Here is an 18,372-nt window from a genome sequence, read left to right on the forward strand (position 1 = left end):
TATATATATACACACACAGTGGGGCAAAAAAGTATTTAGTCAGCAACCGATTGTGCAAGTTTTCCCACTTAAAATGATGACAGATGTTTGTAATTTTCATCATAGGTACACTTCAACTGTAAGAGACAGAATGTGAAAAACAAATCCAGGAATTCACATTGTAGGAATTGTAAAGAATTTAATTGTAAATTATGGTGGAAAATAAGTATTTGGTCAACCACTCAAAGCTCTCACTGATAGAAGGAGGTTTTGGCTCAAAATCTCACGACACATGGCCCCATTCATTCTTTCCTTAACACGGATCAATCGTCCTGTCCCCTTAGCAGAAAAACAGCCCCAAAGCATGATGTTTCCATCCCCGTGCTTCACAGTAGGCATGGTGTTCTTGGGATGCAACTCAGTATTCTTCTTCCTCCAAACACGACGAGTTGAGTTTATACCAAAATGGATACATGGATGATACAGCAGAAGATTGGGAGAATGTCATGTGGTCAGATGAAACCAAAATAGAACTTTTTGGTATAAACTCAACTCGTCGTGTTTGGAGGAAGAAGAATACTGAGTTGCATCCCAAGAACACCATAACTACTGTGAAGCATGGGGGTGGAAACATCATGCTTTGGGGCTGTTTTTCTGCTAAAGGGACAGGACGATTGATCCGTGTTAAGGAAAGAATGAATGGGGCCATGTATCGTGATATTTTGAGCCAAAACCTCCTTCCATCAGTGAGAGCTTTGAATGGTTGACCAAATACTTATTTTACACCATAATTTACAAATAAATTCTTTACAATTCCTACAATGTGAATTCCTGGATTTTTTTTCACATTCTGTCTCTCACAGTTGAAGTGTACCTATGATGAAAATTACAGACCTCTGTCATCATTTTAAGTGAGAGAACTTGCACAATCGGTGGCTGACTAAATACTTTTTTGCCCCACTCTATATATATATTGAAATAACCTTACCTTATTGAGTTTTTTTAAATGTAATTTTGTAGTACTGTTTGATTCCAAATAAAAGCTAAAATGAAGGCAGTCACATGTGAAGGATTACCAGCAGGCACAAGACATCAAAATAACGTTGAGAAATGTTGAATTATGTCCTGACGTCGAGCAACACAAATATAAAGGAGAAACAACATGCTTTTTGACATTGTTTATTCAATGACAAGTTGTGACGTTGACTTGACCATTGAAGTTTGGTCATTTCTCCAGCAATATTCGACAACACAAATATAATGTTGAAACAACATGCTTTTTGATGACTTTTAATCGATGTTGGGTTCTCACGTTGACTTGATCATTGAAGTTTGGTCATTTCCCAACCTAAATTCTACAACACAAATATAATCTCGGAGGGAGACGAGGCTGCATATCGGGATGAGGTGGAGAAGCTGTCGGATTGGTGCAAAGTCAACAACCTGGCCCTGAACACCTCCAAGACCAAGGAGCTGGTCATAGACTTCAGGAGGAAAAAAACGGACATCCTGCCCCTGATCATCAGTGGTGATTGTGTGGAGAGGGTCTCCGACTTCCGCTCCCTGGGAGTCCACCTGGCCAACGACCTATCCTGGAGCACCAACACCACGGCTACCATCAAGAAGGCACACCAGAGACTGCACTTCCTGAGAATACTCAGGAACAACCACCTCTCACAGGAACTGCTGGTGTCCTTCTACCGGTGCTCCATTGAGAGCATCCTGACCTACTGCATCTGCGTGTGGTTCAGCAGCTGCACGGCCGCAGAGAGAACGGCGCTCCAGAGAGTCATAAAGACCGCCCAGAAGTTAATCGGATGCCCCCTCCCCCCTCTGGCTGACCTGTACAGCTCCCGCTGTCTCAGGAAAGCACAGAGCATCCTGAAAGACCCATTCCACCCCGGGCACAGCCACCTGGAACTGCTACCCTCAGGCAGACGCTACAGGGTGCTAAAAGCGAGCACCAATAGACTAAAAAATAGCTTTTACCCAAGAGCCATAGTAGCACTAAACAGGCACTGAGTGTCCATATGTCCATCATGTCCTCATGTGTAATGTTTAAATGTTTTTTTATTTTTTTGGACTACAATGTGAAATAATGTTTTATGTATGTATACATAGATACATCTGTCATCTCTATCTTTTTTTTTTTTTATTTATTTTTTATTTATTTATTTATTTATTTTATTTTTTTATTTATACTACCATATTGTATATGCACCTTAGGAGGAGCTGCTCCAATTTCGTTGTTCTTTGAACCTGTTCATTGCAATAATGACAATAAAACCTATTCTAATGTTGAAACAACATGCTTTTTGACAACATATATTCAATGTCAGGTTGTGACATTGATTTGACCTTAGACATTTGGTCGTTTCCCAACCCACAACGTGGATCCAATATTGGGTGTGGCTCCTTTCGATACACGGCAACACAGGAAAGTTCTTTTTTGTAAAACGGCCGTTTATTGACTCCTTCTTGCTGTATACACCATCCACGCCGACACGCCTCCACCAACGCCAACGCCGTGAGAACTCGTTGGCTGCTTGTAACGAAAAGAGGTTCTAATAATCACTTGCTTGAAGTTTTACACAAATCATAGAATCCACTCAAATCTTTTGAAGAGCTGAAGACAACGTGCTCAAGCACCCTCCTCTCTGGCATGTTCTGCATTGTTTACGGTCCGTGTGGTCGCAACATCACAACAATCGTTCCGCTTTGCAATACAATTAACACAATACATTTACATTTTGCTCAGGAGATTTTACAATCACACATTTTCTAATAATGTTTTATATCTCTGCATTATTAACTTATTTATTTATTCATTAAACATATATAAGGTATGCAAACTCTCATAAACAGCTACATTCTCCCGTCCAAAGGCAAAACCCAGTAACTCAATTTCGGTCAAAACTGAGCTGATAATAATTTTGGAGTTCCTAGGTGATATGCTTTACATTAGTGTATGCGGTATTGTAATTTGTTCCGTAAGTAAGCTGTTACGCGCATGGCAGGACCTAGCAACTACCACATAACCACGTAGATACAACAGAAAAACCTAGTATCTCAAGGGACCAATCGGAGCTTTTTTGTCAGTCGCCTTATTGTCTTTAATGAGACATTTGCACGAATGGGGCCCGACGGTCAACCTGATTATGTGATATTATGGCACGAGGGGATATTTGGAAGATTGGCCCAGGACGTTGCAAGCACCTTCTTTAAATGTATTGTTCTTGATTCTTCCCCTTGCATACTCTTTTGGGCAGATAACTGTGGAGGTCAAAATAAAAACTGGACGCTGTACACGGCTCTTGCCCAATGTGCAAACGCAGAGTGGGGCCTACCCGAGATTGTGATAAAATATCTGGAGAAAGGGCACACGTTCATGAGAGCAGATTCAATCCATGGCTCAATCGGCAAGAAAATGAAAGCTCAAGAAACCATCTATACGTTTGATGACTTTGTAAATCTTTGTAAGACAGCATCAAGATAGATTGGTTTTCCTTTGTTTTCTCAAAATCAGCTAGAAGTGAGTTACTAGGTTTTGCCTTTGGACGGGAGCATTGGGCATCAACGTTGTCTCAATTTACAAATACAACTATTTCGCAACGTTGTTTCAAAAAATGAATGTATTATCAACGTTGTATCAATGTCTTGTGCCCGCTGGGTTAGTTCACTTCAGAAAATATAGCAAGGATCAACTTGTAAAAAAAAAATCTTATCAAACATCTAATAAAAAGTGTCTCAATGAACATATGTTTTATTCTATTATTACATTGTATTGTATTTCCGACTAAGTTAGACAACCCTGTACATATGCTACCGATCTACGTCAAGATAATGATTCAAAAGATGTCTCATGCGTACGTTTTCCTAAATGTGTTAACCAGAACAATCGGGATTTCCCGTTCATTCATCTCGCGGGCCATCTGGCACCAGACGCACGGCTGACAGAATGTGGCGCACACGCAGTCGTTAAACATGGTGCCCTGCGAACAGAAGAGGATCAAGTTAACAAATGACGCGCCTTACGGTTAACGCATATTCTAGAATAAGTTGGCACGTTTTTAGCATGATGTGTTCGAAAGACATGCAGAAGAACGACACAACTCTTAACAATAAAACAAATCGTAATTTCAACTCGCTAGCTAGCATATAGCTAGGTCGCATTACAAGCTGGCCGTAAATCCCGTAAAATGGTCTGTCCCGAATTTTTCATCACTACATTTTACACAGAGGACACTTTTTTTTGTGTGTATTTTTCTATAAATTTGCAACTTCATTCAAGCAATGTGAGTTTTTACCCGTAACATTTGGACTTGATTCCAGTGATTTTTGTCTCGTGATATGCAAATTTTATCCTAAAATGTTATCTGTGTTTTTGAAACACTTTAGTCTTTAGTAGTAAAAGTTTTTTGCATAAATGCAAAACTTTATTCCCGTGAATAGAATAGAATAGAATAGAATAGAATACAATACAATAGAATAGAATATTGCTTGTTATTGCTGTGTAATCATACATTTTTGTGGTTACATTTTGACTTATATCTTGGCGGTTTTTCTTGTAAAATTGGGACTTTATCCTTAGAATTACAACCTAAATTAATAATACAATATAAAATTACAACTTATTTTGTAAAATGTCCTTTTACGTCTTGTAGAATTATGTATTTTTTGCATAAATGTCTGACTTTATACAGATTAATAGGATTTTGCATTACAACTATTTTCATCATACTTGATTACACTTTAGTCTTGTAGTGGTACAACTTTTATCTCTTAAAATGTTTTTTTTTAATGATATTACGGCATATGTTAATAAACAATTTTACGAAATAATTGCTTAAAATAAAAATTTCAGTTGGGGCGGCATGGCTCGGTTGATAGTGCAGCAATGCCAGCAACTTGAGGGTTCCAGGTTCGATCCCCGCTTCCGCCATCCTAGTCCCTGCCGTTGTGTCTTCGGGCAAGACACTTGACCCACCTGCTTGCTGTGGCAACCACAATGGCTGATATGTAGCTTAAAGATGTAAATAATGGGTTTGACTATGTAAAGTGCTTTGAGTCTCTAGAAAAGTGCTATATGAATATAATTCACTTCACTAAACGTCATAATTGCGAGCATATTTTGTGTTTTTCTCATCTCATTGCAACTTTAGTCTTGTACAAATATTGCGACTTTATTGACGCTATTGAGTTTTTCACCTAAAACTAGAATTTTATTCTCGCAATTTTAACAATTTTTTTTGAAAAATAACTTTTTTTGCTTGTAAAATTTTTTATTTATTTCCAAGATTACTTTTTTTATTAACCTATGTAATGTTTTTTTTTTTTTACAACAGTGCATCTAATAATAGTCGTAAAGCAATTTGTATTTTGTGGCCATAAAATTACAACTAAGTGATGCAATTTTCTATGACGGTTAAATTTTTGTTCTTATATGTTGTCGATTTTTGTCATTAAACTACAGTGGAACCTTCATTTACAAACTTAAGTGGTTCTTAAACAAATTCGTATAGTAATTCGTACATTACCCTCCTTCTTTCCAGGCTGGCTTGTTGGCTTTTTTTGAACCCATATTGAGTAACAAAATAGACTAAACTTGTTGAATGGCGAGAAAAAGGCAACTAATGCTGAAGCACTGAAAAATGGTCGAGTAATGGACTGTGCAAACAGGACGTGACATAGGGCACACAAAAATTAATGAATGAATGACTGAATGTACGTACACCAAGACATAGTTGACACACACAGGCATATTTGGCATGATATAAAGGTTCGTAAACCCAAAAGGTCGCAAATAGAGGGGTTTGTAAATTGAGGTTCCACTGTAGTAGTGTGACTTTGTTCTCCTATGATTATTTTTGCAATAATGACTTTTTTACTTGTAAAATATTAGCAATGTGTTGTTATTATTTATTTTCTCTTAAGGTTATGGCTTTTTGATCACGACCATGATTTAATCGGATCATTCCTAAGGAAGCAGATTCTGAGCTAAAACTTGTAAACTGGCCAACCAAATACTTTATATATTTTTTTTCTATTTTCGAGGGGTGCATAAAAAAATATGTTCACATCCGAATCACGATTCTTATTCATCATGGTTCTAAAATGATTCATAATTTTTCAAAATTGATTAAAAAATGTGTGTATCCAATCCATCCATCCATCTATCTATCTATATACATATATACACATACATATACACATTCATTGTTTATTGATTTATATATATAATGTAAAAGTTCAGTCACATTTTTCTAGCAGATATATTTCTCAGATGGAACACATTTTTCTCACATTTAAGTTTAAATTTAATGTTAACTCTAAATATTATATACAAATGTTAAATCCAATCCTAAATGTTAAATATAAATATAAATGTGCACGCAAAATGATAAATGTGAGCGCTTAACATTACATGTAAACCTAAATCTTAAATCTAAATGTGAGCATTCTATTTTAAATCTAAACCTAATTGTAAATCTAAATGTTGAATTTAGACCTAAATCTTCAAACTAAATGTAAGCACTAAATGTTAAATCAAAACATAAATGTTAAATCCAAACATAAATTTTAAGTTTAAACCTAAATGTTAAATTTAAATTTAAATATAAGCGCTAAATTTTACATCTAAACCCATCCCATCCATCCATTTTCTACCGCTTATTCCCTTTCGGGGTCGCGGGGGGCGCTGGCGCCTATCTCAGCTACAATCGGGCGGAAGGCGGGGTACACCCTGGACAAGTCTCCAACTCATCGCAGGGCCAACACAGAGGGACAGACAACATTCACACCTAAATGTTAAATGTAAACCTAAAATTAAAATCTAAATCTGAGTACTAAATTTGAAATCCAAACCTAAATGTAAATCTAAATCTAAATGTTAAATCTAAACCTAAATCTTAAATCTAAATCTTGAATCTGGATCTAAATGTGAGTGCTAAATCTTTTCAGATTGATATTTAAGATTTAGGCTTAAAGGCCTACTGAAACCCACTACTACCGACCACGCAGTCTGATAGTTTATATATCAATGATGAAATATTAACATTGCAACACATGCCAATACGGCCGGTTTAGTTTACTAAATGGTAATTTTAAATTTCCCGCGGAGTTTATTGTTCAAAACGTCGCGGAATGATGACGCATGCGCGTGACATCACGGACTGTAAGGAAATATTAGTGCTGCACGACTCGCGGCTAAAAGTCGTCAACTTTAAACCGCATAATTACACAGTATTTTGGACATCTGTGTTGCTGAATCTTTTGCAATTTGTTCAATTAATAATGGAGAAGTCAAAGTAGAAAGATGGAGTTGGGAAGCTTTAGCCTTTAACCACACAAACACACAGTGATTCCTTGTTTAAAATTCCCGGAGGTGAAACTTTATTATGGATCAGAGCGGTCAAGCGAACATGGATCCCGACCAAATGTTTACCAGCAGTTTTCGGTGAGAAAATTGTGGTAAAAAGTCGCCTCTTACCGGAGATCAGCGGAGATCAGCGGAGATCAGCGGAGCTTGCGCCGTCCATACAGCTGCCGTTGACTTCCCTCAGACACTGGCCTCAAGACACCGTGGACACACCCCTCCAACTATCAGGTACTATAAAACTCACTAAAACACGAGTAACACAATAGAAAGATAAGGGATTTCCCAGAATTATCCTAGTAAATGTGTCTAAAAACAATGCAATCGCCTTTTTTTTTTTTTTTTCTAGTCCTTCGCTATCAATATCCTCAAACACGAATCTTTCATCCTCGCTCAAATTAATGGGGGATTGTCGTTTTCTCAGTCCGAATAGCTCTTACTGCTGGTGGCTCCCATTAAAAACAATGTGAATATGTGTGGAGCCCTGCAACTCGTGACGTCACGCGCACATACTCCCAGTAAAGGCAGGGCTTTTCTATTAGTGACCAAAAGTTGCGAACTTTATCGTCGATGTTCTCTACTAAATCCTTTCAGCAAATATATGGCAATATCGCAAAATGATCAAGTATGACACATAGAATGGACCTGCTATTCCCGTTTAAATAAGAAAATCTCATTTCAGTAGGCCTTTAAATGTAACATTTAGGTTTAGATTCATCATATATATTTATATTTAAGATTTAGGTTGAAATTTAGTATTTAGGTTTAGATTTAACATATAGATAGATTTATATTCAAGATTTAGGTTGAAATTTAACTTTTAGATGTAATATTTAAAGTCAATATTATTTTGAACTTAAATGTGAGAAAATTTGCTAAATCTGATAAAAGGGAGTTAAATGTGAGAATTATATCTGCCAGAAAAGTGTGACTGAACTTTTACATTCAACAGCCTGTATGGTAATGTTACGGCTCTTTGTGTACTTACTCTGATTCCGTAGCGTTGTCTCATGGACACCCTCATGGACATGGTGATGGCCGGGACACATCCTCTCAGGAAGAAGTCCACCAGGGGGAGACAGAGAGCCTCACCATAGTTCCTTGCTTTAATGCAGGTAAAGCAGGGGAAGCACCAGAAGGCAAAACAACCTTTGTGCACAAAAACAAACACAAATTGTAAAAAAAAAAAAAAAAAGACCTCTAGATTGTGAAAAAAAGAAGACACTCACACATTGGGACGTCGTGACAACAGTCACATATTCCACTCCCCCACTCGCTAGATTCCTGGTGGACCATAACGGGCCCAGGTTGTGTGACCACCATTTTGGACGTCATTTTGACTCCTGAATCAGACAGAAAAATTAATAGATGAAAAATCTAACAAAATGTCAAACTTTTGGATTAAGAATAACAGCTTGCTTGGGAACAGTTGGGTGCCATGATTTGGTATAAAAGCAGCTCCCATGAAATGCGTGACCAAATTGTAGAACAGTTTAAGAACAACATTTCTCAACGAGCTATTGCAAGGAATTTAGGGATTTCACCATCTATGGTCTGTAATATCATCAAAAGGTTCAGAGAATCTTGAGAAATCAATGCATGTAAGTGGCCAGGCCGAAAACCAACATTGAATGCCCATGATCTTCGATCCGTCAGGCATTACTGCGTCAAAAAGCAGCATCAGTGTGTAAAGGATATCACCACATGGGCTCTGGAACACTTCAGAAAACCACTGTCATTAACTTCAGTTTGTCGCTACAACTGCAAGTGCAGGTTAAAACTCTATTATGCAAAGCAAAAGCCATTTATCAACAACACCCACAAAGGCCACCGGCTTTGCTGGGCCCGAGTTCATCTAAAATGGACTGGCAAAGTCTAAAAGTGTTCTGTGGTCTGACGTGTCCACATTTCAAATTGTTTTTAGGAACTGTGGACATCGAGTCCTCCGGACCAAAGAGGAAAAGACCCATCCGGACTGTTATAGATACAATGTTCAAGAGCCACCATCTGTGATGGCATGGCGGTGTATTAGTGCCCAAGGCATGGGTAACTTACACATCTGTGAAGGCACCATTAATGCTGAAAGGTACATACAGGTTTTGGAACAACATATGTTGCCCTGCTTATTTCAGCATGACAATCCCAAACCATGTGTTACAACAGCGTGGCTTGATAGTAAAAGAGTGCGGGTACTAGACTGGCCTGCCTGTAGTCCAGACCTGTCTCCCATTGATAATGTGTGGCGCAATATGAAGCCTAAAATACCAAAACGGAGACCCCGGACTGTTGAACAACTTAAGCTGTATATCAAGCAAGAATGCGAAATAATTCCACCTGAAAAGCTTTAAAAATTGGTCTCTTCAGTTCCCAAACATTTACAGAGTGTTGTTAAAAGGAAAAGTCATGTAACACAGTGGTAAAAATGCCCCTTTGCCAACTTTTTTGTAATGTGTTGCTGCCATTAAATTATAAGTTAATGATTATTTGCAAAAAGAAATTAAGTTTCTCAGTTGGAACATTAAATATATTTTCTTTGCAGTCTATTCAATTGAATATACGTTGAAAAGGATTTGCAAATCATTGTATTCGGTTTTTATTTACAATTTACACAATGTGCCAACTTCACTGGTTTTGGGTTTTGTAGTTGGGGGTGAGAAAAATGCATTTTTTGAAGGTTTATTGAAAAAAGGCGCATAACATATTGAGTTATTTTGCTAATTATAACTAAAAGACAAAAAAACTAACAAACTCAAAAGGTTACAGACCCTACAAGTGGAGTTATTGAGCCCTAAAATTGGTTAAAAATTGCTTTAAAAATAAACAATTATTACTTACTTTATTTGAGTTGAGTTGAGTTTGAGTTTGTTTGGAACATACAAGCATACAATATGATACATCACAATTTCCAGTTTGTCTTTTCAACATGTTTGAAAATGAGTAGGAAGAAGCAGAGCTTATTTAATACTACCCCTTGTCTTTTACATAACAGTTGCCAAAACTTTTGTTCATTTCCTGTTCTCAGTTTATTCACAATGTACTCCATAAGTTATCCCAATAAAATAAATAAATAATACTCGGTGAAGTAAGTTACATTTCATATGGTGAGATGAATAAGATTATCTTGAAAAAAAAAACGGATGGATGGATGAAATAAAATAAATGGTATTTCTTCTTTGTACTTTGTAAACACTTTAAGTTTGAATAGTTTCTTGAAGTGGATCATATTAGTGCATTGTTTGATTGCTTTGCTTAATTCATTCCATATTTTAATTCCATAAACTGAAGGTCTTAAGTGCTGTACGTGCATACAAGTGTTTTAAATTATATTTCTATCTAAGATTATATTTCTCCTCTTTTGTTGAGAAGAATTGTTGTATATTCTTGGGCAACAGGTTATAGTTTGCTCTGTGTATAATTTTAGCTGTTTGCAAATTCACTATGTCGTGGAATTTCAGTATTTTTGATTCAATAAATTAAGGGTTTGTATGTTCTCTATATCCAACATTATGTGTTATTCTAACTGATCTTTTTTGTAACACCGTTAATGAATGAAGTGTACTTTTGCAGTTGCTTCTCCATATTTGTACACAATAACTCAGATATGGTAACACTGGCAAGCAGTAGAGAATATCAAGGGATTTTTGGTCCAGAACATGTTTTGCTTTACTCATAATTGATGTGTTTTTTGTTACTTCATGTTGGACTTGGAGAAGGCATTCGACCGTGTCCCTCGGGAAGTCCTGTGGGGAGTGCTCAGAGAGTATGGGGTATCGGACTGCCTTATTGTGGCGGTCCGTTCCCTGTACGATCAGTGCCAGAGCTTGGTCCGCATTGCCGGCAGTAAGTCGAACACATTTCCAGTGAGGGTTGGACTCCGCCAAGGCTGTCCTTTGTCACCGATTCTGTTCATAACTTTTATGGACAGAATTTCTAGGCGCAGTCAAGGCGTTGAGGGGTTCCGGTTTGGTAACCGCAGGATTAGGTCTCTGCTTTTTGCAGATGATGTGGTCCTGATGGCTTCATCTGACCGGGATCTTCAGCTCTCGCTGGATCGTTTCGCAGCCGAGTGTGAAGCGACCGGAATGAGAATCAGCACCTCCAAGTCCGAGTCCATGGTTCTCGCCCGGAAAAGGGTGGAGTGCCATCTCCGGGTTGGGGAGGAGACCCTGCCCCAAGTGGAGGAGTTCAAGTACCTAGGAGTCTTGTTCACGAGTGGGGGAAGAGTGGATCGTGAGATCGACAGGCGGATCGGTGCGGCGTCTTCAGTAATGCGGACGTTGTACCGGTCCGTTGTGGTGAAGAAGGAGCTGAGCCGGAAGGTAAAGCTCTCAATTTACCGGTCGATCTACGTTCCCATCCTCACCTATGGTCATGAGCTTTGGGTCATGACCGAAAGGATAAGATCACGGGTACAAGCGGCCGAAATGAGTTTCCTCCGCCGTGTGGCGGGGCTCTCCCTTAGAGATAGGGTGAGAAGCTCTGCCATCCGGGAGGAACTCAAAGTAAAGCCGCTGCTCCTCCACATGGAGAGGAGCCAGATGAGGTGGTTCGGGCATCTGGTCAGGATGCCACCCGAACGCCTCCCTAGGGAGGTGTTTAGGGCACGTCCAACCGGTAGGAGGCCACGGGGAAGACCCAGGACACGTTGGGAAGACTATGTCTCCCGGCTGGCCTGGGAACGCCTCGGGATCCCCCGGGAAGAGCTAGACGAAGTGGCTGGGGAGAGGGAAGTCTGGGTTTCCCTGCTTAGGCTGTTGCCCCCGCGACCCAACCTCGGATAAGCGGAAGATGATGGATGTTGTATATTTTTTACATGAGATTTCCAGTTCAATTTATCATCAATCCTTATACCTAGACATTTGGTTTCATTTACTCTTTCAATTTCTATTCCGTCTATTTGTATTTGTGTTTTACTTTAATTTGTACTGTTATCAAATAGCATTATTTTAGTTTTACGGAGATTCAAAGATAGTCTGTTTTTGATTTTGGGTTTTGTTTTTTGTTATGGATGGATATTTAATTTAAAAAAATGCAAGTTGAATAAGAGGATAACACAATTAACTGACATGTTAGTTAACGTATTAAAAACGAGACAAAAATGTTGACAGAAACGAATTCCAATCATATTTGATTTCGTATCAGCGAAGGATGGGACACGTTCGGAATATATCCAATCACGGCTCTTTAACGACGTACACTGAAAGAGGAGTGGGGGTTAGTTACGAAGGACGGCCAATCAGATGCTCTTCCTTTCACCGGCAAAAACAAAATTTAATTGAATTTAATTTTTACTGCTATAATACCAGCAGGAGGCGAGTCATCGATCGTGTAATATACATAACTGTAATTAAAGTACAGTAACTGTTTTATTTGCTGCTTCGGTGTTTTGCCAAAAACTGATACCCTGCCAAAAATGTATCCCCGCTGCGTGACCGTGCGTCACTCGCTAAAACTGCAACGCCGGGGTTTCGTCTGTCCACAACTGATTACTACGTGTAAAATAAGCACTTTATAATCCGGCAAATTAGTTGAACTTTTATCCTGTTTAAAAAAATGAAAGAGTTGGCTAATTCTAAAGTATTAGTCAGATTGTAAAGGACTGTTGATCCAATGTCCATGTGCTAAAACCTTGTTTGAAAGCTACATTCAATATTAACTGTTCAGGAACATGAACATGTTATATTAGTGTTTGTTTGTCTTCATTTAAGCAATGTATTAAAGGTTGTCAAAAAGTCATTCAAAGTAGTATTTTGAATAATGACACATCTCATCTGTGCATATCCTAAAGGTATTCTAGTCAATTTTGCACAGATGAGATGTGTCAATATCAAAATATTACCTAATAAACTTGGCAATCTTGTGGTGGGTATATACATTGTGTGTTACTAAGAAAAACTAATCTTAAAAAAAGTCAGATGTTTCGGTTTACACTTGCACTTATCCTTTATTTTGGTTACGACAACCAAAAATTATCTCCATCTCTACACAATTTAAACAAAACAAAAATTAAAAGAAAATAACATGGTGTGTGTCCGAATAATAATCTACACAATGACCTTATATAACAATATATATTTAGTATACATTATACTATTTGTCATATTATAGTGGTGTATTTAGTACCAAATTGCAGCACACATATCATTTATAATTACATCCCTGAATACTCAAAATAAAATAAAACAAAAATTACCATTCCATCAAATGTAGTTTATCTAAATAAAATATACCTTGCCAGTTTGGAAAGAAAAAAATACTATTTTTTAAAGGAAATCAATCAATCAATCAATGTTTATTTATACAGCCCTAAATCACAAGTGTCTCAAAGGGCTGCACAAGCCACAATGACATCCTCGGTTCAGATCCCACATCAGGGCAACGAAAAACTCAACCCAGTGTAATGACAATGAGAAACCTTGGAGAGGACCGCAGATGTGGGTGACCCCCCCACAACCCCTTTCTAGGGGAGACCGATGCAATGGACGTCGAGTAGGTCTAGCATAATATTGTGAAAGTCCAGTCCATAGTGGATCTAACATAATAGTGAGAGAGAGAAATAAATTTGAGAGAGAGAATGGAAACACCATATGTTATTATTTGAATTTACGCCTGCTGTGCTGTTAAAACTTTTTTTTCACAGAGGAATATGGTGTCTGTTGCCTTCAATAGCTTTATTGTTTAAGTATTACAGCTAAGAGATAAAGAAGCTTCTGGAAACCTGACAATTCACAAACAACTACAGAAGCCTTTCCGAGGCGACAAATAAACATTACAATTAAAAGCCATGATTTTTACCCCCGAAAAAACAAAACATTTAAAGACAATATATATCTTCTGATGCACATTGTTTTGATCTATGTCTTTTGTAAGGGTTACATATTGCAAAGAAACATATCAGTTATACTGCAGAGGATTGTAGATTTCAGGATTCCCAAATATAAGAGATTCATATCTGACCTGAGTGCTTGTGAATGCCACGTCCCGTCACAGGCAGCGTCTGAGTAGAAATAACATGAAATTAGCGCGCTACGCCTGAAGAAACCCGACTGGAACAACCTGCCTGGCAGGTTGCGCTAAAAAGGGAGCTAGCATTCAGCTTTAATTGGACGTATTATGACAATTACTTTATAAACTCTGTCTCTCAAAGCCAATGCTAAGCTAAGCTAATAAAAACACGATAAAAATGCTGCCCTCTGTTGCTCTTGACACTTAGTTTGACAACGACTCGACAATCAGGGCAAAGTTTTTTCATGACATCATTTCATAACACAAACGCCAACAAGATGACACACCATATCAACGTAAAACCTGTAGAACAATGGACGTTTTTATCACTTTCATTCTCGTATGGAACATATCCATCATATTGACACTTGCTTTTAGGAAAATATTACCTCTAACAAGGCAGTTATACAGCCAAATACCAGGAAGTAACTATTTTTAACAGAAATTTACTTTTAAGTCATTTTGAAAATCATTCTTTGTGTATTTAAAATAGTGATGTATACATTTTTAAATCAGAATCAACCATATATATATATATATATATATATATATATATATATATATATATATATATATATATATATATATATATACATATATATATATATATATATATATATATATCAGAGCAAATGGTGGCTAATTTGAAAAAAATTGAATATAAAACATGTTTCAGTTATTTCACCTTTCTTTGTTAAGTACAAAACTCCACGTGTTTATACAAAGCCCGTTTCCATATGAGTTGGGAAATTGTGTTAGATGTAAATATAAACGGAATACAATGATTTGCAAATCCTTTTCGACCCATATTCAATTGAATGCACTACAAAAACAAGATATTTGATGTTCAAACTCATAAAGTTTATTTTTTTTTTTGCAAATAATAATTAACTTCGGATTTCATGGCTGCAACACGTGCCAAAGTAGTTGGGAAAGGGTAGGTTCACCACTGTGTTACATCACCTTTTCTTTTAACAACACTCAATAAACGTTTAGGAAACTAATTGTTCAAGCTTTGAAACTGGAATTCTTTCCCATTCCAGTTTGTAGTTTTGATGCATTCAGTGACAATCTACAATGTAAATAGCCATGAAATTAAAGAAACGCATTGAGGTGTGTCCAAACGCTTGACCTGTAATGTATATATATATATGTATATATGTGTATATATGTGTATATATATATATATATATATATATATATATATATATATATGTATGTATGTATATATTTTATATATATGTACATATATAACATATATATATATATATATATATATATATATATATATATATATATATATATATATATATATGTATGTATGTATATATTTTATATATATGTACATATATAACATATATATATATATATATATATATATATATATATATATATATATATATATATATATATATATATATATATATATATAAATGATAAATGGGTTGTACTTGTATAGCGCTTTTCTACCTTCAAGGTACTCAAAGCGCTTTGACACTACTTCCACATTTACCCATTCACACACTGATGGAGGGAGCTGCCATGCAAGGCGCCAACCAGCACCCATCAGGAGCAAGGGTGAAGTATCTTGCTCAGGACACAACGGGCGTGACGAGGTTGGTATTAGGTGGGGATTGAACCAGGGACCCTTGGGTTGCGCACGGCCACTCTCTCTCTCTCTCTCTATATGTATGGATATGTGTGTGTGTGTGTGTGTGTGTGTGTGAGTATATCGGCTGGGGTCATCACTGCACTGCTGATCTGTCCCCGCTTGGGATGGTTTCCTAACACCTCCACTATGGACGGGACTCTCGCTACTGTGTTGGATCCACTTTGGACTGGACTCTCACAGTTGTGTTGGATCCACTATGGATTGAACTTTCACAGTATCATGTTAGACCCGCTTGGGGGGGTTGCCGCCCACATATGCGGTCCTCTCCAAGGTTTCTCATAGTCATCATAGACGCCGACGTCTCACTGGGGTGAGTTTTCCTTGCCCTTATGTGGGCTCTACCGAGGATGTCGTTGTGGTTTGTGCAGCCCTTTGAGACACTGGCGATTTAGGGCTGAATAAATAAACATTGACTGATGATGTATATATATATATATATATATATAGTTGATTCTGATTAAGAAATGTATACATTATTATTTTGACCTGTAATGTGTGTATGTATATATATATATATATATATATATATATATATATATATATATATATATATATATATATATATATATATATATATATATACATATAAATATATATATATATATATATAGTTAAGTTAAAGTACCAATGATTGTCACACACACACTAGGTGTGGTAAAATTTGTCCTCTGCATTTGACCCATCCCCTTGTTCAAAATATTCAAATTTTCATTGAGGAGCCTTTTTAAAACATTTTTACAATTTTAATACCTACTGTATACTTTGATGATAGCTTACTTTTCCTTTCATATATTTCATTCTATCTTTTTCATGTTTTAGCTCAGTGTATCTTAATCATTTTTAGGCCGCGAGCGCCCCCAAGAGGGTTGCCTAAAAACAGTTGTAAAACACATTCCCACCACTTGTGTCCGTAATGGCAATCTCAAACAGAATAAGTCGCGAGGTTAAGTCATAGAGAAGTTTCTTAAGTGCAAAAATTATGACTAAAGTGGTATTCATTCATTAAATTAATTAATGTATTTATTTGTTTTTAATTACAGTTTGTTGACACCATCCATCCATCCATCCATCTTCTTCCGCTTATCCGAGGTCGGGTCGCGGGGGCAGCAGCCTAAGCAGGGAAGCCCAGACTTCCCTCTCCCCAGCCACTTCTTCTAGCTCTTCCCGGGGGATCCCGAGGCGTTCCCAGGCCAGCCAGGAGACATAGTCTTCCCAACGTGTCCTGGGTCTTCCCCGTGGCCTCCTACCGGTTGGACGTGCCCTAAACACCTCCCTCGGGAGGCGTTCGGGTGGCATCCTGACCAGATGCCCGAACCACCTCATCTGGCTCCTCTCGATGTGGAGGAGCAGCGGCTTTACTTTGAGTTCCTCCCGGATGACAGAGCTTCTCACCCTATCTCTAAGGGAGAGCCCCGCCACACGGCGGAGGAAACTCATTTCGGCCGCTTGTACCCGTGATCTTATCCTTTCGGTCATGACCCAAAGCTCATGACCATAGGTGAGGATGGGAACGTAGATCGACCGGTAAATTGAGAGCTTTGCCTTCCGGCTCAGCTCCTTCTTCACCACAACAGATCGGTACAACGTCCGCATTATTGAAGACGCCGCACCGATCCGCCTGTCGATCTCACGATCCACTCTTCCCCCACTCGTGAACAAGACTCCTAGGTACTTGAACTCCTCCACTTGGGGCAGGGTCTCCTCCCCAACCCGGAGATGGCACTCCACCCTTTTCCGGGAGAGAACCATGGACTCGGATTTGGAGGTGCTGATTCTCATTCCGGCCGCTTCACACTCGGCTGCGAACCGATCCAGTGAGAGCTGAAGATCCCGGCCAGATGAAGCCAACAGGACCACATTGTCTGCAAAAAGCAGAGACCTAATCCCGCGGCCACCAAACCGGAACCCCTCAATGCCTTGACTGCGCCTAGAAATTCTGTCCATAAAAGTTATGAACAGAATCGGTGACAAAGGGCAACCTTGGCGGAGTCCAACCCTCACTGGAAACGTGTCCGACTTACTGCCAGCAATGCGGACCAAGCTCTGACACTGATCGTACAGGGATCGGACTGCCATAATAAGACAGTCCGATACCCCATACTCTCTGAGCACTCCCCACAGGACTTCCCGAGGGACACAGTCGAATGCCTTCTCCAAGTCCACAAAGCACATGTAGACTGGTTGGGCAAACTCCCATGCACCCTCAAGAACCCTGCCGAGAGTATGGAGCTGGTCCACAGTTCCACGACCAGGACGAAAACCACACTGTTCCTCCTTAATCCGAGGTTCAACTATCCGGCGTAGCCTCCTCTCCAGTACACCTGAATAAACCTTACCGGGA

General features: G+C 38.4%; 1 protein-coding gene across 1 annotated transcript; it reads right to left on the reverse strand.

The window, feature by feature from the left end:
* Nucleotides 1–1,142: 1,142 nt before the first annotated feature.
* Nucleotides 1,143–14,469, reverse strand: ponzr2 (plac8 onzin related protein 2). Its single transcript, XM_061898836.1, has 4 exons — nucleotides 14,312–14,469; nucleotides 8,584–8,697; nucleotides 8,343–8,503; nucleotides 1,143–3,971 (listed from the first exon to the last, which is right to left on the reverse strand). Exons 2-4 carry the CDS (start codon nucleotides 8,687–8,689, stop codon nucleotides 3,840–3,842), a joined length of 399 nt encoding a protein of 132 aa, XP_061754820.1. The 5' UTR covers nucleotides 8,690–8,697; nucleotides 14,312–14,469; the 3' UTR covers nucleotides 1,143–3,839.
* Between the last annotated feature and the right edge of the window lie 3,903 nt (nucleotides 14,470–18,372).

This window comes from Nerophis ophidion, linkage group LG04, assembly GCF_033978795.1.
Source record: "Nerophis ophidion isolate RoL-2023_Sa linkage group LG04, RoL_Noph_v1.0, whole genome shotgun sequence".
Lineage (NCBI taxonomy): Eukaryota > Metazoa > Chordata > Actinopteri > Syngnathiformes > Syngnathidae > Nerophis > Nerophis ophidion.